This window comes from Culex pipiens, chromosome 1, assembly GCF_016801865.2.
Source record: "Culex pipiens pallens isolate TS chromosome 1, TS_CPP_V2, whole genome shotgun sequence".
In the NCBI taxonomy this organism is placed as follows: Eukaryota; Metazoa; Arthropoda; class Insecta; order Diptera; family Culicidae; genus Culex; species Culex pipiens.
Genome location: NC_068937.1, coordinates 121,094,066 through 121,117,729, shown reverse-complemented (window position 1 = coordinate 121,117,729; position 23,664 = coordinate 121,094,066). Strand labels below are relative to the sequence as shown.

The 23,664-nt window shown below is 37.5% G+C and overlaps 1 protein-coding gene across 1 annotated transcript in view; it reads right to left on the bottom strand.

Annotated features, from left to right (window-relative positions):
- LOC120423295 (acyl-CoA Delta-9 desaturase) overlaps nucleotides 1–20,582 on the bottom strand; it is a 107,085-nt gene extending 86,503 nt beyond the window's left edge. The window contains exon 1 of the mRNA XM_052706108.1: nucleotides 19,633–20,582. Within this exon, the coding sequence (XP_052562068.1) occupies nucleotides 19,633–20,514 (882 nt within the window). The 5' untranslated portion in view covers nucleotides 20,515–20,582. The remainder of the gene's footprint in view (nucleotides 1–19,632) is intronic.
- Between the last annotated feature and the right edge of the window lie 3,082 nt (nucleotides 20,583–23,664).

Genomic DNA, 23,664 nt, shown 5'->3' with positions numbered 1-23,664 from the left:
GTTGTGCGATTTTTTTCTGTTGTTACTTGTTTTGATAAGGGGGTTAAGCTTGCGGATTGTGATGCACACGTGGAGATTTTGCTCAAGAGGAAGGAGGTGATAAGAATTGATGACTTTTTTTTATGGCGCTTCGCGTTGACAGCTGGTTGTAAATGACACTTGGCGGAGAGAGGAGTTTCGCTTCGTGTGGGATTGCACAGATTTGGGATGCATAATGAGATTTAGTTTTGATAAATTGAAGAAATGTCAAAAAAAATCATCAAAGTCTCAAATCAAAACGATGTTTTTTCATGAAATTTCTTTACTCAAAATCGAAAACTTATAAATATTGAAAATTTACTTTAAACAAAAAAAAAGTAGGAAAATCTTTGTGAATACAAATTTGGTCAATTTTAAATTGAAAAAAAAAAAACAATAAAAGTTTAGGGTTGAAATAGTTTTTTGTGGAGCAGTTACATGAAAACAGGATGCAGCTGTTCGATCTATTTGAGAGATAATTGACATTAAACAGTTGACAGAATAGCGGTACTTACATGACAGTTTTACCTCATTAACTTTGTGTTGTACTTACCTGGAAATCTGCATCCATAGAACTCATATAAAGATTGATAACTGTTCTAAATGTTGAAGTCCGCAATTTAAGTGTTGACTGGAAATGTTTCCAGTGAGATTCAGACATCATTCTCCATTCAACCCCTCTGCATCTCCCACCACGTGACACCATTCATCTAATCTGCGTTCCGAGATTACAACATTCCTGGCCACATTCCAGGTGCATCGAACCAAATTCCACTCTTTGCAATGGCAATAAGGATAGGAATTTCGCACGCTCGCTACCCTCGAGCAATTTTCCACCACCCAAAGAATCAGACAGAAGTCGTCACGCACTTGCGATAATCGAACTTGATGAAATTATTAATATTAATATTCCGAACCCCTCTCCGTTTGACATTCCCACCTTTTCGCCCTGGTATCGCTGGCTGGTGTCCCGAGAACAATCATCAGCATTTTTGCATATGAAAAAGAAGGTTTTCATTCCATCTTCCCGGTTGGTATCATACACGCTCCCATTTTTTTTTTGCTGCGATAAAATATTTTTTGCGAAAATCAATCGTCACCCGAAAAAGAAGGCGGAAATTCGCATCGCGATCGTTTAACCCCGCACAAAAGAAACTCAATTTTGCATATCTTTCGGCGCTTTTGTCGTACGCCTTCCGGCGGCCACGTCAATCGTCGCGACATCAATTAATCATGTGCTGGGATGAAAATGGAATGTCGTGTATTTCTTTCTTCTTCTTCGCGGGCACTGATTTTTCGTGGGGTGGCAGCGATTTGGTAGTGGCAAAACATGAAAAATTATCGATGGATTTGATGGGTGAATTTGTGAGTAGTATGTGCCCTCGGGAGATGTCACCCAGTGTTCTGGGATGGAAGATCATTACTCTTCATAACACGCATATTGAGTTGAATGTGATGATAGGGGATGGGATCTTTAGTCGGGATGAGTGCTTTTTGGTGGGGTGCTTTCAGGAATAGTTGTTTAGGTAGTTTAGCGGGTAAATTAATGTTTTGAATTGCATAAAATAGCTTTTTGTAAGGCGTTAAGAGGCAGTATTTGTAAATATTGCTCGGTTTGTTCTAGAGGTCGTATCGAGGTGCTCCGATTTGGATGAAACTTTCAGCGTTTTTTTGTCTATACATGAGATGAACTCATGCCAAGTATGAGCCCTCTACGACAAAGAGAAGTGGGGTAAAACGGGATTGAAGTTTGAGGTCCAAAAAACCTAAAAAAAATTAAAATTGCTCGCATTTCCGTAAAACTTCACCAATTCCAACTCTCTTAGATGCATTCGAAAGATCTTTTGAAGCACTTCAAAATGTGCCATAGACATCCAGGATTAGTTCGACTTTTTCTCATAGCTTTTGCAAATTACTGTCAAAAATGGATTTTTTTAAAACCTTAATATCTTTTTGCAACAGCCTCCAACACCCATACTCCCATAGGTCAAAAGATAGGTAATTTCATGGACTATAAGCCTACGGTATTAACTTTTTGGCCAATCGCTGTTTTTCTCATAGTTTTTTGTTTTTTCTAGAACAAACATTTTACAACGTTAGTTTTTGCCCTGTAGGCCAAGAAAACGGCACTTTTTGGTCTCAATTTTGTCATATTCGAAATTCTCGGACATTTTCACGTAAGTTAGAAGTATCGGAGTTGTAATATTGATTTAAAAAAAATAAATAAAACATTTTTGAAAAAAGAAATAGATCTTATTTACCCTATGACCAATACGTCAAATGCTGTATCAAGTAGGCGAAAACCTGTTTAACCCCTAATCCAATAAATTGTTAAAAAATATTTTAATTTATCCCAAATGGCAATTTTTTCAATCAAATTTACAACTCCAATACTTCTAACTTACGTGAAATTGTCCGAGGATTCCGAATATGACAAAATTGAGACCAAAAAGTGCCGCTATGGCGGCCTACAGGGCAAAAACCAACGTTGTAAAATGTTTGTTGTAGAAAAATAAAAAAACTATGAGAAAAACTGCGATTGGCCAAAAAGTTAATATCGTAGGCTTATAGTGCATGAAATTACCTATCTTTTGACCTATGGGAGTATGGGTGTTGGAGGCTGTTGCAAAAAGATATTAAGGTTTTAAAAAAATCAATTTTTAACAGTAATTTGCAAAAGCTAAGAGAAAAAGTCAAACCAATCCAGGATGTCTATGGCACATTTTAAAGTGCTTCAAAAGACCTTTCGAATGCATCTAAGAGAGTTGGAATTGATGAAGTTTTACGGAAATGCGAGCAATTTTAAGATTTTTTATGTTTTTTCGACCTCAAACTTCAAAGCCCTTTTTACCCCACTTCTCTTTGTCGTAGAGGGCTCATATTTGGCATGAGTTCATCTCATGTATAGACAAACAAACGCTGATAGTTTCATCCAAATCGGAGCACCTCAATACGACCTGTTACACATTGGTGAAAAACTCGCTCTTAAATGAAATATTAACAGCGAAGAAGCATTACTTTCATGGTAATAAAGCTTTTATTGCTACAGATAACCAATATAGATTAACTTTTAAATTAATTTTGCATAAAAATAAATGTCAAATTAAGTACGTTTAAAATATTTGACAAGTGCCAAAATGTTACCTTAAAATTGGCTAGAACTTGATAACGGTGTAGTTTATCAAATAAGATCTGATGTACTTTTTGTTTTAAATTTGATTTTACTTAAAAAAGTCAAGTTAAAAAATTGATGTTTTAAGATTTAAAAAAGTTATTTGAAAATAAATTAACATGTTTTGCACTTTCTAGAATTTTCTGAAAAAATTACATAAATCTTAAACATACAAAAAAACAAATTGTGTTTTTAAGGAAAATAATTTCAAGTGTCAAAAAATGATTTTAACAATCACAATTTTTCTCGAATTTTTTAATTTTCGGTGTAGTTCTCATTCACGCTTAAAAATTTGATTAAAAAAATCCTTCAAGAGGTACAGCACTATGAATTTTCATGTAACATTTTTATATGAATAGCTGCCAAATTGGTTGCCAAATGCTCTGGACAAACTGATTATTCTTTTTAGGGCAATCGGAAGGCACCCAACAAGTTTTAGCCAGATTTCAAAATACAGCAATTTAAATTAAAATAAGGACCATTTCGTAGAGAATTGATCATTTGTGCAAAAACACTTCTTGATTTCTTGGTTTCTTTTAAATTTTCAGTGAATTTTTTTTTACAAATGTTTCATTTTTAACATTGAAAATCCGACAAGTGGTTGCTAAGCTATCTTCTCTCGAAATATGAATTCTAATAATTTAGGCTGTTGCAAATATTTTTCAAAGTTTATGTCGCCCCTCAAAGTCGGCCGGAATAATCAAGGTTTAATATTTTTTCGAAAAACTTCAAAAATTTTATGAAAATTAAAGTTTAATCAACTGAAAACCAGTTAAAATGATTTTTTATGCGTTCATATTCATATTTAGCATCTTTGAAATCCTTTGAAAACACTTTAAATTTTCATGAAATACCAACCCACAAAAAGTTTTTCTTCTTGCGAAAAAAAAATCCGTCAGTACATTGATATTTTGAAAACTAATGTTTGGAAGTAACTGGACGTGTGTAAAATGCATTTTAAAACACCTTTTTCATCCAAATGTTGAAACCTAGGCTTGTAATTTCATTTTTTATAATTTTTGCTCTCCCCCCCCCTCTACTTTGGTCAGAGCCGAGGGACATAAACTTCAAAAAATATTTGCTACGGCCTTAAGGGGTTACATACTTGTAAATCGTCAAAAATGTCAGAGGTTGGAATGAGCACACACTTTAACTTTTTTTAAAACCTATTTTCAGGGCATTAAAATATATTTTTCGAACTCTTACGAACACAAATTTTGATACATTTGGTTGTATCCTTGCCGAGATATAGCTATTTGAAGGTGCCTTAACACTGCTTTGACCAAATCGGCTCAAAATTTTGGTGAAGGCTCGTTACACCGGTTCTGTGAGCATGACGAAGGCCGATTTTCAACAAGTTTTTTTTCTAGCAGAGATAAAAATATTTTTATGTTTTCATGCAAAAATTCGTAAGATTTTGATTTTTGTATTTAAAAAAAAAAAGCAAAATTCACATATCGGACTTCGTTATGCACACGGAATATGTCTTGAGAGTATTCACCCCAAATTTCAGACAAATCGGTCCATTCCAAATCAACTCGTTGTTTAGAGGAAACTGCTCACAAAGTTTGACAGTTCGCTTTGCGCATGGCAAAATTTCAAGCTCAAATCGTCTCTTACTCAGTTTAATTATGAAGTATCTTCATGAAATTTTCAGGAGTGACTGAAAATCATATTTTTATTGGATTTAAGAAATATTCTGTAATATAAAATTTTGTGATTTTAACCCCTTAATAATGTTTAGAAAAACCTAATTTTATCAAATTTTCTTCTTCCAAGGCTGTTCTCAGAAACTTCTTGTCCGACTTGAAAGTCCAAAAACGAAAATTATAGATAATTTTCTTAGCAATTCGAACTAAATATTTACAAAAATGGATACTAAGCATGTTTCAAAAATGGTTAAAGATGGACACTATTTATCTACTCTAAAATACTCATATTTTATCATAAGCTTATAATTGCTGTGACTTGAAAATGTTGCCTTTTAGGCCATTGCAAATTTTACTTCAAGTTTATGTTTCTCTCCTTCAATATTTGTTAAATGAGGACACACAAAAAATTATGGATTATAATTTAAATTTTTGTTTGTTAAATCGATTTTCAACTCTCCAGAATACATTGCAAAATGTTTTTTATGTGTTTTTAATCAAATAAATATTTTTGAGCCTTTTACAAATTTTGAATTTTGGGACGTTAAAGATCTGTTTGGATCGGTGAAAGATGTGAATGCTAATGAACGAAAATATTATCATAAATTCAATGACATTTTTTCTCTTGTATGAACGAAGTTATAATGAAAACGGCCTCTTAGGTTGTCCAGGAATGTCTAGTTTAAAAACGTTACTTAATCCACCAGAAGGTGGTTGCTGCCTTCCTCCTAAAAGCCTTGCAACCACACACTACGAAAGTTTTGGCTAACGCTTACTTAGTAAAGACACTATACATCTGAGTGCTGCCATCTATGATAAATTTATTGAACGATTTGAAAGCACTGCAGTGTTTGTGTGCGTGCACTGAGCGGAAAGTTCCGACAGCCTTTCGCCGGAGCTTTCAAATTATGTAAATAATGACCCTTTTTATTATCAACCAAAACAGTTTTTCGAACATAACTTTTAATGTACTGCACCATTTTAAAATGATGGATGAAATTTAAAAAAGACTTAAAGAACCTGAAGATGAATCCAAAAACAAAGATCCGGACAAAATCGGTCGAGCCAGTTCCGAGAAAAGTGAGTGAGAAAAAAAATTCTACGTCCATCCACACGCACAGACATTTGCTCAGAATTTGATTCTGAGCCGATATGTATACGTAAAGGTATATCTTGGAGGCTTATTTAAAAAGTTCAATTTCTGAGTGATTTTATAGCCTTGCCTCAGTGAGGTGAGGAAGGCAAAAAATCGATAAAACTGGTCTAAAACTTCAATTAGAGAACTGCTTAGATTCCCTTCGTGACTCAAACTCAAAGAAACTGTTAATTTGAAAGAGTTTACCTAATATTTTGACGATGCTAGTTTCGGGGGATAGTACCGCTGAGATTCCCCTTTTCTTCATCTTAGAAATGGATCAATCTCAAAAACCAGTTAGGAATCAAAACAGTTCAAGAAGGTGACCCTTCTCATATTCTTAGGTGGTGTTGTATATCGTCCTAGTTTGTCCAACCTTAGACCAGCTGGACGCGTGAAAAGTGACCAATAAAGAGGGGAAACCTAGAAAGGGAAAGGTACTTCACAGAATTGTTCAATCGACCTGAATCTTTCTTGAAAAGGGACTTCAAGCTGCGCTAATGGCTTTATGGCGCAACTATTTGATAGTTTTTAACGGCTCTTTAAAAGGGCGAGAGCATCGATTTGTGATTCGCGGACGATGCAGCTGGTCCAAGCTGACCAGCTGTCTCAGCCCAGGTAGCGTCCCCCGAAGGAACGGACCTAATCCACGCCAAGTGGCTACAAATCACCAAAACAAACACACATCACTCCGTCGCAAGGCGCTGCTGTCAATAACTAATCCCTAATTGAAAAAGCAACCGAAATCCGGCCGTTTTCGTGTTGTCATGTCATAAATGGAAGGCCAGAAAGCAGAGGGGGAGCGTCCCTGTCCGCCGGGGCAGTTTCTCAAGTTTTTTCCCCGATGATGGTCGTAAAGAAGACAATTACAGATCAATTTATGTTCCCCACACTTGAGTTGTAACGCCTGAACAAGGCACTTTTGCTTGCGACGACATTTGGGGGATGTTTTCAATATTCCTTAAAAGCAACCTGAAGTTCTGGAGGAGGGTCGGGGGGAACTCTCTAGGAGAAAAAAAGTGCCAAATAGGAACTTGTAGCAGCAGCTGGCGGTACTTGTCCACTCTCACTCTCGAGGACCAGGCCTAGCCTGGCAGGACACTTTGAAGAGGACGCTGAGTTTCCTTTCTTCTTGCTCAAGGATGTCCTTTTCACCCCAAGGAGCGAGAATTACGCACACACACAAGAAGCACATAATCATAATTTAAGATAAAAGAGAAAAATCTGCTGCTCGAGAGGGTACGACACGAGGGCTTTGAATCAAAGGTGAGACAGGACAGGGGATATCCCGAAGGCCTTCGACGGTGGTGATGAGGGGACCAGGTCGAGCAAGAAGCGTGTTCGTGTCGGATGACATTTTGGTGTGAAAGCACGTGTTGCGGACAAGGGCACATTGGTCGAGGGAAATGTCCAATGTGGTGTCAATTGTGGTGTGAAGATTGGATATTAAAATTTACAAGACTGACCAAAACCTCCAAGTCCTCCATAGAATTTTACAAGCGACGGCAATTTAAAATTAGGTATAGGTTGACCTATCAACCGATTGTCATTCAGTCAATCCGTCAATTTCGTCAATCTTCTCATTTCAGTATTTTTACACTCCTGAATCTAAATATTGTAGCTTCTTGTCCCTTCAATCAACCCGCGGAAAATTAACGCAAACAAACCCTCTTTTCTCTCAACAAACAACCCAAGTAACATTTTTTTCCAGGAGTTCTACAAGAGCTCTTCAAGATAGCTACAGCATAGCAGTTTGGACCGCGGTAGGATAAAACTCTCTTCAAGTACTCTTCCAAACTCCTGAAGAAGTTTTGAAGAGAATTTTATCCTACCGCGGTCCAAACTGCTATGCTGTAGCTATCTTGAAGAGCTCTTGTAGAACTCTTGGAAAAAATGTTACTTGGGAAACCCCGTTAATTGTTTACCAGCATCCCTTTTTATCCCGAAACCCTGAACCGATCCCACCAATTAGATCTTCTACCAAACAACACCACCAAAAAATAAAAAAATAAAATCCCATCAAGATAGTGATCTGTTTGGGACTGAACCGCGCCAAGTGAGTGTGTCAAATTGGGATGACTTTATAATGCTGCAGTGCGGCGAGGAGTTGCTGGGCGCGAAACTTTCACCTCATCCTAACTTTTTTTTTCCTCTCTGTGATTGATCAGACCTTTTTTTTCCCGCGTACGCGCGACATAATTAACCAAAAATTTACATACTCAAACGTGCGTGACAAAACCGTGGCTAGAGAGTCTTTTTATTTTGGACTCAACCCTCTAAAACTGGGAAATGACAGCTCGTCATGCGATGATTGAATTAGAAGGATCAACATCGTTGTTTTGGGAAGCGATCCCATGACGTAGGTTGTTTAGTGGTTGATAATTGGGCATAATTGGTTTTGGTGACATGGATAGTGGATTTGGGATCGGAATTCAGAATTTATGCATGTTGACAATAACTAGGTATTCAGTTTTGTTTGCCTGATTTTAGTATATTTTTTTCCAAAATTATGTTTGAATTTGGTGAATTTGGTTCAGGGTATCATAAATAGCCTGAGTCATGCTTTTATTTTATTTTTTTTTATGTAAAATGGAGTGTTTCAAAAGTACTTGATACAACATCAAAAGTTGGCTTTTCAAATGAGATCTATTCTGCCGCTCTAATCGTGTCCGTCCCATATGTAAAAACAGCAAGCCGAGAAAAACGCGAGAAAAAGTTGTCCCGCCCATAAGGCTACGTGTTAGAATTTCACGAAAAAGTGGATTTTCTCCGGCTTTCTAGAACAAAGTACTACATTTTATTGGTTTTTCTGATAGTTTACACGATTTTGAACCAAACTGCATCATTACCTCAAAATTGACGAAATTACACATGGGACGGACTAGCTTCGAGCGGCAGTATTGCGATGTCAAGACGACAAAAAGGAATTGAATCTTTATTTATATAATTGCTTTCCAAATCATCAGTATGCAATCCTGAATGCATAATATACTCATTTAGGACTTAAGAATTTTAAGAGTTGATTTTATAATGTGAAAAAAAAACTCAAAAGTTCAGAATATTGAATTTATGTTTCATTTTATGACATGGAAAATCAGTCCAATAGTTTCTGAAATGTCATCTCTTGAATACACCTTTTGAATACTGACATCTACAGTTTAAAAATAGTAGTTTATGCAACAAGTTGCAAAATGATGATTTTTCCACCGCGAGTCGCAACAAAAATAAAATAAAAACTGAGTTTTGTAGCGAGTCCATGTGTTTGAACAACTCGAAAACCAAAACAGTGTCGAAAATCATCCCTTTTCGATACAATTGCAGAAAAGTTCCTTCTCGGTATCTAAATTATTTTGATTTTGATTATTATATTTTGTATATTTTTTTGCCAGAGCCGAGGGACAAAAACTTTTTTAAATATATTTATGCATCGGCATTAGTATAAATGAGCTTATCACTGTTATTTTTGGTGATGATAGGTGGACTATTTCTTCACTTGTGGAATCATTTTAGACATGTTCTTTATTTAGTTTTTTGCTAAAAAATGCAACGTTTTAAAAGTTTTTGAGAGTGCACAGTACGGTGGTATATCAAAACAGGTTGATTAGGCTTTCCAAGTGACGAAAATATTGCTGAATAAAAAAATGTTAATAAATATTGTGGAGAATTTTGTAACACTGATTTTTTTCGAAAATTTCTAGTATAACATAGATTATAGTTAGCTTTTTTCATTTTTCTTTTATTGACTGTGATTTAAATTCCACAAAAATAATCAAATCAAGCATGAATTTTCAATACGTTTACCGTTACTTTTACATCAAAATAAAACAAAATTACACACGCTTGCTTTAGTTTTTGCGTTGATTATTCTTGAAGTTAAATTAAATCCAAAATACTCGATTATTGCTATCAAAATTAACAAATCTAAATAGTTGAAATTTTCATATGATCGACAGGGCAAGTATTCAGCCCTGTTTCCATCTAATTTTCTGTTTTTCACTTTCATACAAATAATTTTGCAAAACTTTTGATGGAGTTGTTTACTTCCTGCTGAGGTTATTTATTTTTCATTTTCAGGTTAAACACTTTCTAAAAGTTGTAATCATTCACTAAAGTGCACATACGTTAAACACAAAAAAGCTTTTGAATAGAATGTTAAGGGTTATGCAACAGTTAAATAAATTTCCAAGTCCCTGCCACTGCATACATGTAGTTGAGATTTTGACAAAACATTTTAATTTAAATTTTCAATTCGGTTTTAGTGGTGAATAATCAAGTAAAAATTAGTTCATTTGAATTACATAACAGAGTTTTGGGGTTCCTTTCAGCTGTGTGTTAAATTATAATCCATTTTGGAGCAAAGATTGCTGTTGACTGAAACATTACAAAGAGTAAGATTCAAAAAAACTTACTTAAATTGCAAAGGAAAGGGGATACAAAGAGAGAAAGCTTATAACTAGATCACAGTTTTCAAAACAGTTAAACGAGTGTTTTTTTTTAATATTTGAAATTTTGAGTAAGGTTAGAGATATGGGCCGACGACATATCTTTTCCACCATATCAGAAAAACCATGAGAACAAAAAAAAAAAAAAATTGTGGAACTGTATGGGGGAAGCGCGTCATTTGCAGTTAATCGTTTGTGCCACAATTGTCTCATTTCAAATCACTACTCAAACTTTGCAAATCTCTCCTTTCCTCAATCAATTTGCGCCAGCTTGTCACGTGCTTCCGGAACAACTCACATCCCATCCACGTCAACGTTCTCAAAATGCAAAAAGATAAATTATTTTAAATCGTCAGCGGGTTTTGAGCGGGTACTCGCGAATTTGTTCATCCGTTCCGTTCTACGCGGCACACCGTCTGCAGCGTAATTTGCAGAATCCGGTAGTCAAATTATCTCCCTCCAAATCTGCATACCCTTCACGAGTTTTTTTTTATTTTCGCACACTCAAAAAGGATCTCCCGTTTCAGCCTAAAGACTGTCATTCTACCGCGACGAGGTAAATCGACTACGGCTGCTGGCTTTCAGAAGATATAATTTCCGTCACGTGGTTTTAATAGAGTTCGCGAAACGACGAGGCGACAACCCCTTCTCCTGTTTTTTCGGTTGCTACTGGTTGACAGAAATCACAGGACGAATCGGAAAACTGTCAATTACAGTCGTGGCAAAGTCGTTTGAATGGCGAGCGTTTCACACGCAAGCAGTTTTTTTTTTCGCGCGCGTAACGACACATTGTCAGTCAGTTGAGGGAATTGGGGTGCACTGTTGGAAATTTTTATGGGTTATTAATAAAAAAAAAAAATGTTTTTTCACTATTAATTTTCAGTTTATTGAAGGTTTTTTCCTAACTTGGCCCCTTGTCTCTGGTCTCTTGTCTCTTGTCTCTTGTCTCTTGTCTCTTGTCTCTTGTCTCTTGTCTCTTGTCTCTTGTCTCTTGTCTCTTGTCTCTTGTCTCTTGTCTCTTGTCTCTTGTCTCTTGTCTCTTGTCTCTTGTCTCTTGTCTCTTGTCTCTTGTCTCTTGTCTCTTGTCTCTTGTCTCTTGTCTCTTGTCTCTTGTCTCTTGTCTCTTGTCTCTTGTCTCTTGTCTCTTGTCTCTTGTCTCTTGTCTCTTGTCTCTTGTCTCTTGTCTCTTGTCTCTTGTCTCTTGTCTCTTGTCTCTTGTCTCTTGTCTCTTGTCTCTTGTCTCTTGTCTCTTGTCTCTTGTCTCTTGTCTCTTGTCTCTTGTCTCTTGTCTCTTGTCTCTTGTCTCTTGTCTCTTGTCTCTTGTCTCTTGTCTCTTCTTTTCGGATTTTCGTGCTTGGCTAAATAGTGAAACTTCCAACAGTGCACATTTTGTGTTCTTCAATCAAGGGGTTCCTCATTTACGACTGTTCGACTCATTCAAAAATTTGCTCTGCTCGGCATGTATCAGCGAGAAAATAGATACCCATTCATTTGAAATCATTTTCGGAAACATAAATAAAGCAAAATGCCTATAGGAATTTCGTCAACACGTGTGCCAAAAGCAATTCCCATTTTTTTTTCCTTCCCTCTTCTGGATGTAAATAGGAACGAAACGGAACTTTTCAAGTTTCATTTTACGATATTACACTCACATCCGGAGTTACGCGCGATGTTTTTGCAACTCTACCCCTTTTCTCTGAAATCTTTTAGGGATCTTTTTGGCCAAGGGGAAGAGGACAGCAGCAGCGGTTCGCGCAGTTGAATATCCCATTGGGAAAACGGCGTTTTCGTGTAATTCCAACATGATACCGGTTTTACGGGCCAGATTAGAACGCGATGACGAGCTTCTTTTTTTGCACGTGGGTTTTTCCTTTTTCGATTACACTCTGATTTTCGATGACGAGGCGACGATGATGACAGGATGCAACTCGCGTGATTGAACGGTGCTTTGGGAATTACCTTCGGCGTCCTGCGGGGATCATACGCAATTTCGATTCCGACAGTCATACCTTAAATTCGGAGACGAAACAAAGAACGCCGTCTTTTGCCATTGTCAGTACAAACAGATTAATATCATTGTGTTATTTCTTGGCGGGGTTTGAAGGGTATACGATTCTTCCCTTCTTCAAAAGTCACTCAGTCGTGGAAGGATTAAATGGCTTATTTTCCTTAACCAGAAAAGAAGGGATTCTTTTCTGCAGCTAACCAGAAAAAAGAACGCCTCAAATTGGTTACTTCTACCTTCACTCTCGCAAAGCATTGTAATTCTAATTCAAACAGCGAATGTCAGCTGCCGACCGTTCCCGATTCAAATCGGAAAGCCTCGGTAGAAATTCCCATCGGTAAACAGAAGTGGTGAAACTTCTCCACTCGAGGAAAATGCTCCCACCCTCGTCGGGGAAAACTCGCGCGCGCGAACCACGTGGTGAATATTGATAGGTAAATATTTGCAATCCATGGCCGGGATTTGTTTGATTTGATTTTCGTGTTTTGAACAAGCTGAAGTGCGCCGCACCCTCTTCTGTTACATCAATGGACGCGAGGCTCATTGAAATGAGCTCGTAATTTGTTACTGCTTTGTCAATTTTGATTATGAAGTGGTTTCGCCGAGTGGAATTCACTCAAATTATGAATTTGAATATTTCGATCTAGAGCAACCCGAGCACAGGTAGATAACACGAGAAGGTCCAGGCATCACGGTGAGGTTTTGATACCACATTTTGGTATCCGTATTGTAAACACAACTTGACATTTTTGAAGTTGATGTCAGTAAACGCCTCAGTTTCGTCAAGGTATGATAGATTTGGGCTCCCTGAACACGCTCCAATCGACAGAATTGAATTTTAGTGAATTCCCTGCAAATAAATAAAATTGTAAATTTGGGTCTAAATGCTATGGAATCATGTTAAACAACCATGCGTTCCCTCATATAAGCAACCATGCGCACACCCTTATTTTTGCTACCCCCATAGATAAACGTGGGTGCGCATGGTTGCTTAAGATAATTCCATAGAATTTGTACCCAAATTTACAATTTTATTTATTGGCAGGGAATCCACTAAAATTCAATTCTGTCGATTGGAGCGTGTTCATGGAGCCCAAATCTATCATACCTTGACGAAACTGAGGCGTTTACTGACATCAACTTCAAAAATGTCGAGTTGTGAAATCAATAACATATCGTAGAATGAAACCTGATATCGTAATGTCGTTATCTCAAAAATACCATATTGAGGTATTTGAATACTATCAAAAATAAATGAATACTTAAATAAGGTAGGGCAATTCTCTGACACTTCGTACAACGATTATTATTTGTATTTTTGATTTGGATGAAATATTGTGTATACCTTTTCGTATGACCAAATAACACAATCTGCATCATTTGTTAGTCCATACAAGACTCCATACAATTTTGGCAGCGTCTCATACAAAAAAGTTATTAAAATATTCAGAAAATCTGTATCTTGAGAAAGGATTTCTGCTTAATTTGGTGTCTTCGGCACATTGTAAATGTTGCTTAGGACTTTTAAAAACAGTTGCACTCTTAAAAAGATTTATCCGGTTTTACATTTGACTTTTTACTAATCTAATCTAATCTAACACAAACGCAGCCAGTCCGATGAAAGCATGCTAGAAAGTCTTGTGATTAGATAACGCCCCAAGCACTTTTCTTTATTAATAATTGCAGTACATCCGAAAACACCCGAAAATGTATTGCAAAAATTAAAGCGGCCAGCCCTACTACGTTGTGTTTACCGCAGAGAGGATTCTGAGAACGGATAACATTTCACAGAATCTACAGGGGAGGAAGGATGCGTGGACATACCGTACCAAACGCTCCAGTTTACAGTTTCATATTTGTTTTGTATAATGTGTTAAGTGTAAAATATAGTGTGGTTATATAATCAATTAAATATAATAATGCAATATAATGATCATTTAATAAAATCCCTTCACCTATATATATTAATAACTACGCACCCAAGCACACAAACAGCGACACAAAAGAAATCCCGGTTTCACATTTGATTTTTTACACAAAAAAATGCTCAAAATAGCATAAAATGGCATTTTTTTAGCTTTGGCACAAGTTGGTCAAAATTCATTTGCCAGAGTTGATTTTTTTCAAATCATATTTAAAAAAAAACAAGGAAAAAAGTCAAAAAACAATATTGATATTATTTTTTTTATTCAATTTCAATATCGAAACATATTGTACATCCATGAGTAACTGATGTTCTTTTTTAAAAATTCAGTAGAGCTTTTCCTCATAGTATTTTATCTCGTTGGTTGGTAGGAAATAATCGCTAGTAAAAAAATATTTGGCTTTCTCAATTCTCTAAGTGCGTAAGACCGAGCCACGTTGTCTATTGGTAACGCTTCCGCCTCGTAAGCGGTAGGTCGGGGTTCAAATCCCGGCCCGGATCAACACAACTGGCGTATCCGCTTCCTGATACTCTTCATGGGTCATGGAAAAATTTACCTTTTTTACTCTTAGAAAGAAAATTTCGGAATTTCGATTCTGTTTTAGGTTTTGACACTTGACTTGATGACAAATAACATTCAAGCGGGGAAACAAACGTTTTATTGAAGAACAAAACAATTTAAATTGTGTTTCTGGAATGGCTATTCAAAAATTAAAACAAACTTGTATGTGGACCTGAAACAATGGGAATTTCCTGCACCATTATACCTCAAAATTTCAGAGCGAATTTTTGCTTCAATATATATTTTGGGCATTTAATTTTTAGCTTTTTTTTTCTTGGTAAAATATGTTATTAAATTGTTATGTTTTCACAAAACAATACACTAAATCAAAAGAATAATTAAATGTAAGCTAATCCAAAGACACATGAAATTTTTTAAACAATGGTCTAACTCTAATGATTCATCTATATTAGTTTATTTGTTATAATCATTCTTGATTTTCTTTACATTTTTCAAGCAGCAATGCACATTTTCCCAAAGTTAACTTCAGAAAGGAAAATCAAAAAATTCTAAAATAAAAACAAATAATTTAATTTTGAATCAAACCTAATTTTCAAAATTTAGAAACGGGGGAGTATCAAAAAATGTTTTAAAATCAAAATATCAATGAATTATGCAAAAAATCCCTAAATTTTGATATTTTTATAACGATCTGTAATACCAAAGTTCAAATTTGAGAAAAGATGCAAATAGCCCTGTTTGATTAGAAAAAAATCCATGATTTTTTTTTCGCAAGCATTGCGTCCCTTGATTTTTTAGGCAATTTTCAAGGAGAGGGCAACAAAACTTGAAATGAAATTAGCATTGGCCTTATCTAGCTTAAAATAATGAGTAAACATCATGATGAAAACTAAATTGGACATCATCGAAACAATTTTTAGGATGACAATATTTTGGATTATGTTATTCACCTTTAGATTTCAAACACTTTATATATGTTTTATTTTATCAGAAATAGCAATCTTTTACTCTCAACCAGGCGACCTGCTATAAAGTTTAAAATTATTTTCCCCGTTTTTCACCTCACGTAACCCATCTCACTTAAAAGTGCCATGTGGCTTTCCACTTTGGCTCCTGCGGTTCGAAACCACTTTCTTGCTGCTCTCACCTTTTCCAACCTTTCAACCATCATCACCCAGCAAGTTGCTATAGCACTGAACAAAGAACGAAACTTTCGGCAGCACATTTCGCCTGGAAAAATTCCCCCTAGAGCAGCTAGAGATCTTCATTTGAACCACAATTTGTGTGTAAAAGAAGTTCCCGCTCGCTGCTGCGGTGTCGGAATTCTTATGCAAATGAATAAATCAAATCCATAAATTATTGAATAGTCTGTGTACCCTTTTTTCGATCGAGAAAGGAGAAATTCCCGCGCTTCTTTCCTTTTTCTTTTGTTGCTTACTACTCTTTGAAAGGTCCTCACAGAAAAATAAAGTTAAGAGAAAGGGGTTTTGCGCGCGCGATTTCAATTCTTGTTTTCATCGCGAACGTGCTTTATTGAATTGAAATATATTATTATCAAAACTCAAACCGCGCTGCCGAATTGCAAGGAAACGAAAGGGGAATGAGGGGTGAAATTCCTTTGCAGATTTTTTCGAGTTCGCAATGCAGTCGGAAGCATTATGAGCGAGGTATTGATTTTTGTTCCATTATGAAAGGCAGCTCTCTTCTTTTTCAATTTGTTTGGCATCTATACGATTGCTTTCATCTTTTATTAAGCATGTTGGCTTTTATGCTTTCTTTCTTTTTTTGGTCGGGGAATCTTTTAACTTTGCCAGCATGAATAAAAACTGCAGCTTGACGTGCAGTGGCAAGAAACAACTTGACTTGTTCGAGTGGAACCTTTTCGACATTGATTTATTTGTGCAAGATCTTGTTGAGTTTTGAGCTTTGTGTTGCGCTGACGGAAATCAATGTAATTATTGTGAAAAAATAGTTTGTTTTTTTTGGTGAGAAATTATGCAGCAGACTGCATTAAAGACGCAAAGTGAAGTGACAGTCTAGACCTCAGATTTGCAAATATATCAGCAAGTTAGTTTTCGTTTCACTATCTCCTTCTCACTTATGATTGATGATTTTTTTCACTGAAAAGTACTGTTATTTTTGGCAATGAAAAGTAGACTGTTGCATCAAAGAAGTGCCAGGCAAAGTAAGAGTTTTTGTGAAATTATTAATTGTTTTCGTCAAAAACTATTTTTCCTGAAAACCTAGATTTTATAAACTAATGATTGAAAGATAACTGTGGTCGTTTGTAAAGCCCTTTTTCCATGAAAAAAAAAAATAAACCAATGTTCAGAATTATTTTTTTTTTGATATTTTTGCTATTAAAAACATAAAAAAATCATATATCATTGCAAGAGCATTTGGGTGATTCTCCGCCAACTCACACAGCAGTTGCCCCGACCCCTCTTCGATTTGCGTGAAACTTCGGCCTCAGGGGTAACTTTTGTCCCTGATCACGAATTCGAGGTCCGTTTTTTGATATCTCGTGACGGAGGGGCGGTACGACCCCTTGAATTTTTGAACATGCGAAAAAAATTGTCTTTAATAATTTGCAGCCTGAAACGGTGATGGGATAGAAATTTGGTGTCAAAGAGACTTTTATGTAAAATTGTGCGCCTGATTTGATGGCGTTCTCAGAATTCCGAAAAAAACGTATTTTTCATCGAGAAAAAAACTAAAAAAGTTTTAAAAACTCTGCCATTTTTTTTTTTTTTTTTTTGAATTAAATATACTTTATTGAATCTTTCTTATAATAATTACATTTGGTTTACATAATAAGTGGTCAGCTGTGGCTCTTCAGCTTTAGTTTGCTTTTCGTGATTTAAACACTGTTCATTTTCTTGACTTTAAAAGTATATGATTTATCATTTTTGTAACACTAGGTACAACGAGGAAAAAAAAAAATTTAAGAAAACATAACCTAACTTAAAACTAACTTAATCTTACCATAAACTAAACCAATCCTTGAATCAAGGGGTATTCAGATATAGCACATTTTTCCCTGAATTTCAAACATTTTTCTTGAATCTTCTGATTCAACATTTTTACTTCTGCTAATTCATGAACCTCACTTGATCTTGTCCAGCCAGGAACATTCAAAACCATTTTGAGTACCTTGTTTTGGACACGCTGGAGCTTCAATTTATGAGTTCTAGCGCAACACTCCCAAACAGGTACTGCATACTCAATAACGGGGTAAATTATTTGTTTGTAAACTGCTAGCTTATTTTTTAAAGATAGCTTTGATTTTCTGTTAATTAAAGGATACAAACACCTGAAGAGAATGCTGCACTTGTTCAATATTTTGTCTACATGCTGCCGAAACAAAAGTTTCGAGTCAAGTATGAGACCTAAGTAGACAACTTCCTTTGACCAGGGTATCGAAACATCATTCATTTTTATCAAAACATCATCCTTTGGGACAAATCTGGCCGATTTGGAAAGAGGAAAAATGATGGTTTGAGTTTTTGCTGCATTTATACGAATTTTCCAGTCGCCAAAGTATTCGGAAAGAACGTCAAGACCCTTCTGAAGACGGCCAACTAAATATCTGGTTATTTTACCCTTATAAATAACGGCAGTGTCATCAGCAAAAAGTGACAACACACCATTACCAGGAAGAGTAGGCAAATCAGATGTAAAAATATTGTACAGAAGTGGGCCAAGAATACTTCCTTGGGGAACCCCAGCATCAATGTTGAATAATCCAGAAGCAATCCCATTCAGAAAAACCCTGAACGATCTCTCCGAAAGATAGTGCTGGATAATTTTGATAAGATACATTGGAAAACCGTATAAATACAGTTTATGTATCAAACCATCATGCCAAACATTGTCAAAAGCCTTCTCAACATCCAACAAAGCCATAGCAGTTGATTTAGACTCAAGCTTGTTCTGCTTGATGATTTTGGTTACTCTCGTAAGCTGATGAGCAGTATTATGTCCCTTACGGAAGCCAAACTGCTCATTCAAAATTATATTATTATCGTTGGTAAAATCCAAAAGCCTTGAATAGATGACCTTCTCAAAAAGTTTGGACAGACTACTCAAAAGACTAATGGGACGATAACTTGTTGGCGATGTTGGATCTTTTTGAGGCTTCAAAATTGGTATGACTTTGCCCAGTTTCCAATTGGTGGGGAAGTAACCAAGTTGCAAACATTTATTGAAAATATTGGCTAGATGTTGAAAGAACTGATCACTCTGTTTTTTCAACACTAGATTAAAAATGTTATCAAAGCCTGGAGCTTTCATATTTTTCATTTGTTTAACTGCAACTTTGACTTCCTCACCAGAAACATGGGAATCTGCAGGAAATTCAAAGGTAGAGTCATTGATTGTTGAAATACTATTGGCAACTGATGTTTCTTTACGGCTGGTCATGGAAGCGCCAAGATTATGTGAACTAACAAAATGAAGCCCAAGTGCATTTGCCTTTTCCTCGGATGTAATCAAAGGAGAATCCTCAACAATAAGAGGAGGAATAGGCTTTGGTTTGTTTTTAAGAACTTTTGAAAGTTTCCAAAATGGTTTTGAATAATTCCCAAGCTGGCTTACATGTTTTGAAAATTCTTGATTTCTGATATTGTCAAGTCGGTCTTGTATGATTTTGTTCAAATTGTTCACTGAAATCTTTTTGTCATAGTCCCCAGTCCGTTGATATTGTCTCCTATAAACATTCCTAAGTCTAATCAAGTGTTTAGTATCTACGTCAATATCAGTTACCTTAAAATTAACAGGAACCTCCCGAACGTTGGCAGCCTCTGCTTGGTTGATAGCCTGCTGGATCACCTCCAGCGAACGATCAATATCAGCAGAAGTTTCCGGGTGTTGATCATAGTCGATGTTGCTGTCTACCACTTGCTGAAACTGCTGCCAGTCAACGTTGTGATAATCTTTCCGGGTTGGTTGCCGCTGCGGAGTAACGGAAGCTCCAACCTCCACAACCACCGGATAGTGATCAGAACTCAACTCTTCAAACACCTCAGGATGAGCCACGTTCTCAGCCATATTGGTAATGAAGAAGTCGATGATTGAGTGATTCCCAGACCGAGCCACCCTCGTTGGACGATCCGGACTCACAACGTTGTAGTATCCGTTTTGCAGATCGTTGTGCAGAATCACTCCGTTCCGATTCCTCCTGCTGTTGCCCCAAACTTCATGCTTCGCGTTGAGGTCACCAGCGATGATGTACTTTGCGCTCCGCCGTGTCAGCTTTTGGATATCGCTCTTCAGTTTTGCTGCTGAACCATCTCTGGCATTCACCTGACGTGGGCAGTATGCAGCAATGAAGAGTACTGGGCCAACCGAAGTGGGAATTTCCACCCCAACGGCCTCGATGATGTCCAGCTTGAAGTGTGGCAGCCGGCGTGGCTTGAGATCACGATGAACAGCGACAAGCACACCTCCTCCTCCAGAGGTGGTCCTGTAGAGCTGCGTCGCGATCTTGTAGTTTTGCAGATAAACTTTTTCACCGGGCTTCAGATGAGTTTCCGTGATGGCAGCTACGTCGATCTCCTTCTCGCGAAGAAAATCCACCAGCTCTAAGTTCTTCCTCCTAATGGAGCAAGCGTTCCAATTCAGCAGCTTGAGAGACCTACGATCCATACTGGATGACGAACGAGGTCAGCACTTCAATCTGCTGGGTCTTGGTTTTGCATCCACGCAGTGCAGCGGACATCTGTTGGAAAATATTGAGGAGTTCGGTTGAGGTGTAAAGATCATTACCATTTTCCTCAACTGCTGGTTCTTGGGTTGGTCTTGGCTCCTGGCTGAAGCCCGGTGGTGGCGGTCTCGGCTCCTGGCTGGAACCCGGCCGTGGATGATTCATCTCAGCTCTCTTCCTGGGATCCAACGGCAACGGTGCCAAGTTCGGGACCTGGCGTCGCGGTTGAAGAGGTGGAAAGTTTTGCTCCACCAGGGCTGGAGGAGTTCTACGACGCTGAGGCTGATTCTTCATCGATGCTTGCTGCCGAATTTTCACGAACTCAGCTCTCTTGGGGCACTTTCGGTCGGTTGACGAGTGCTCACCGTTGCAGTTGAGGCACTTCACCAGCGAATCTTGGATGCACTGGGATGTGATGTGCGCATCGGTACCACATTTGGCGCAACGACGCTTCAGGTGGCAGTTCTTACCTCCGTGCCCGAAACCCAGGCAGTTGAAGCATTGTGTGACGTCACGGTGCACTGGTCGGTATCGCTCCCACGACACGATAATGTTGAAAACCGCTCGGATTGCCTTCAGCTCAGGAAGCGTCGTCGATCCCTTAGCCAAATGCAGCAGGTAGAGCTGGTCACGGTACTTGATGTCTTTGTTGCGTCGGCTCATTTTGTGCACGGCCAACACATCGAGTTTCAAAACTTTTAGCTCGGCAGCTAATTCCTCCACTGGCATGTCGTACAGACCTCTGACGACGATTTTGAACGGCTTATCCATGACGACATCATGAGTAAAGTACTCCGCCTCGTTTTCGGTCAAGTAATCCTTGACCAGTTGATAGTGCTGCCTGGATTGCACCAGCACCTTAAATCCGTCCTGACACAGACGAATGTTGCCTTGGACTTTCCCAGACTTGATGAGTTCAACCAGCCCCGCTCGAAAGTCGATCGTTGCTGCTGTTTGCCGTACATAAAAAGGAGGCAATTTCTCCTTTCGCTGTTTCACTTCATTCTCCTTTGCTTTCGCTACCTGGTCCTCGTCAGGCAGTCCAGCAAACTTGTTGTTCTTCAATAGCTGCTCCTCGTGCGATGAAGAGTTCTCCTCCTCCTCATCCATCGGTACAGTACCGTCGCTCTTTTTCGTCTTTTTGCTGTTCGATGTCACTTCCAAAAGCACCTTCCTTTTGGAAATTCCCGGTTTTTGGCCATCAGTTGAGGCCTCAACCTTCCTTTTGGAAATTCCCACTTTTTTGCCTGCTTGAGCCGCAGGTAGGGCGATATTGCCGGCGTTTTGCGCCGGGACGCGACGAGTCATGTTGATTCAGACAACCTTCACCAACGAATGCTCGGATAACAATGATGACTCTGCCATTTTCCGTTACTCAAATGTAAAGAAACTGGAACATGTCATTTTATGGAAAATTTAATGTACTTTTCGAATCTACATCGACCCAGAAGGGTCATTTTTTCATTTAGAACAAAAAATTTCATTTTAAAATTTCATGTTTTTTCTAACTTTGCAGGGATATTTTATAGAGTGTAACTATTTTCTGCAAAGTTGTAGAACAGACAATTACAAAAAAAAAAAATGATATATAAACATAAGGGGTTTGCTTACAATCATCACGAGTAATGGCGATTTACGAAAAAAAGTTTTGAGAAAATTGGTCGTCGTTGATCATGGCCGTTCATGGTCATCCGCGATAGACACGGACGACGAAACAAAGAGAAACGCAAAAGAGAACTTTTTCAAAACTTTTTTTTCGTAAATTCGCGATAACTTGTGATGTTTATAAGCAAACCCCTTATGTTTACATATCAAAATTTTTGTAATTGTCTGCTCATTTTTTTAACTTTTTATTCAGTGTTTTTTAATGTTGTAAGAAATATACTAAAAATTGATATTTCTGTCATAGAGAAAGCTGATAATGTTGTTAAAAATCTCATGAAATTGCTCATAACATAAATTTAAATGCTGGGCTAGGCTCCTTAAACAATATGAGGTCAAATAATTAAGACTGACTTTATTTTAAAAAAAAAACACGAAATAAGAAGAAGTTATTTGAATACGAGTAGTAGAAGGTTCCAAATTGATTTCTGTTGAATACCCTAAAATCTTTGCGCAATTCTACACGAAAAAAGGAAGCACCACAACCGCCATCACGCCAAGTTCCGGTCACCGTCGAGTGCCTCTGAAGTCGTCTTCATCAGGCTGATTACTCCTTCTTACCCCAGTTCAGTTGTGTGTGTGTGAAGTTCCACAAAATCCCGTTCCGTGTCGGTCAGCTTTCACGGTCCATTGGGTCCATTTTTATCGACGATCGACCAGAACAAGTTGCGATGGAAACATTCCTGGTCCCGGTTCCCCTGGTTTGGGTTCACTGGAAAATAAGAAACTAGATTAATCAACGAGGAAGCCTTTTCGCAGGAGGGACAGTCCTACGGCGCACACATTATCGAAATTGAGTGGTTGTTGCTGGGTTGTGTCCGGTCGTGGAATAGGGACAACTCTCTGGACAAATACAGCCGGCGTTGACCAGCAGGAGGAACGTGAAGGGGATTTCAATTGGATTTTGTTCGATACAAACGGAAAGCCTGTTATTAGAAGGTGGATTGGGGTGAGGTGTGTCTTGTCCATGGGTTTTTTTTACCGGTTTTAATAGGAAACAGATACAAGGGATTCGTGACCCATTGTAGGATGTTGATTGAAATAAACTGAGGATGATTGAAATTAGAAAACAGACTTGTCACATACAGTGAATTAGAGCGTAATTGGTAGTGACAAAGTCTTTGCTATACTTATGTTTGGAGGAGACAAAAACTCCTAGAATTTTTAATTAAATGAATGAAGAAAAAAAGACACCTGAAATCCACAAAATAAAAACACTTTTTATTTGAAATGTAAACAAAGCTGGGATCTCACTTTAGTTTATGAACTCCATAAACTTTAATCATTTTTTCTTTCCATTCCACTCTACAAAAATAAGTTTTTGTAGAATTTCTTAAAACAAGGTAAATTTCCCCTCTAAAATTCCACACCATCAAGAATTACACCGTTTTTACTTTGTAAAACCACTCGGAATTTCCCGTATGTGGTCA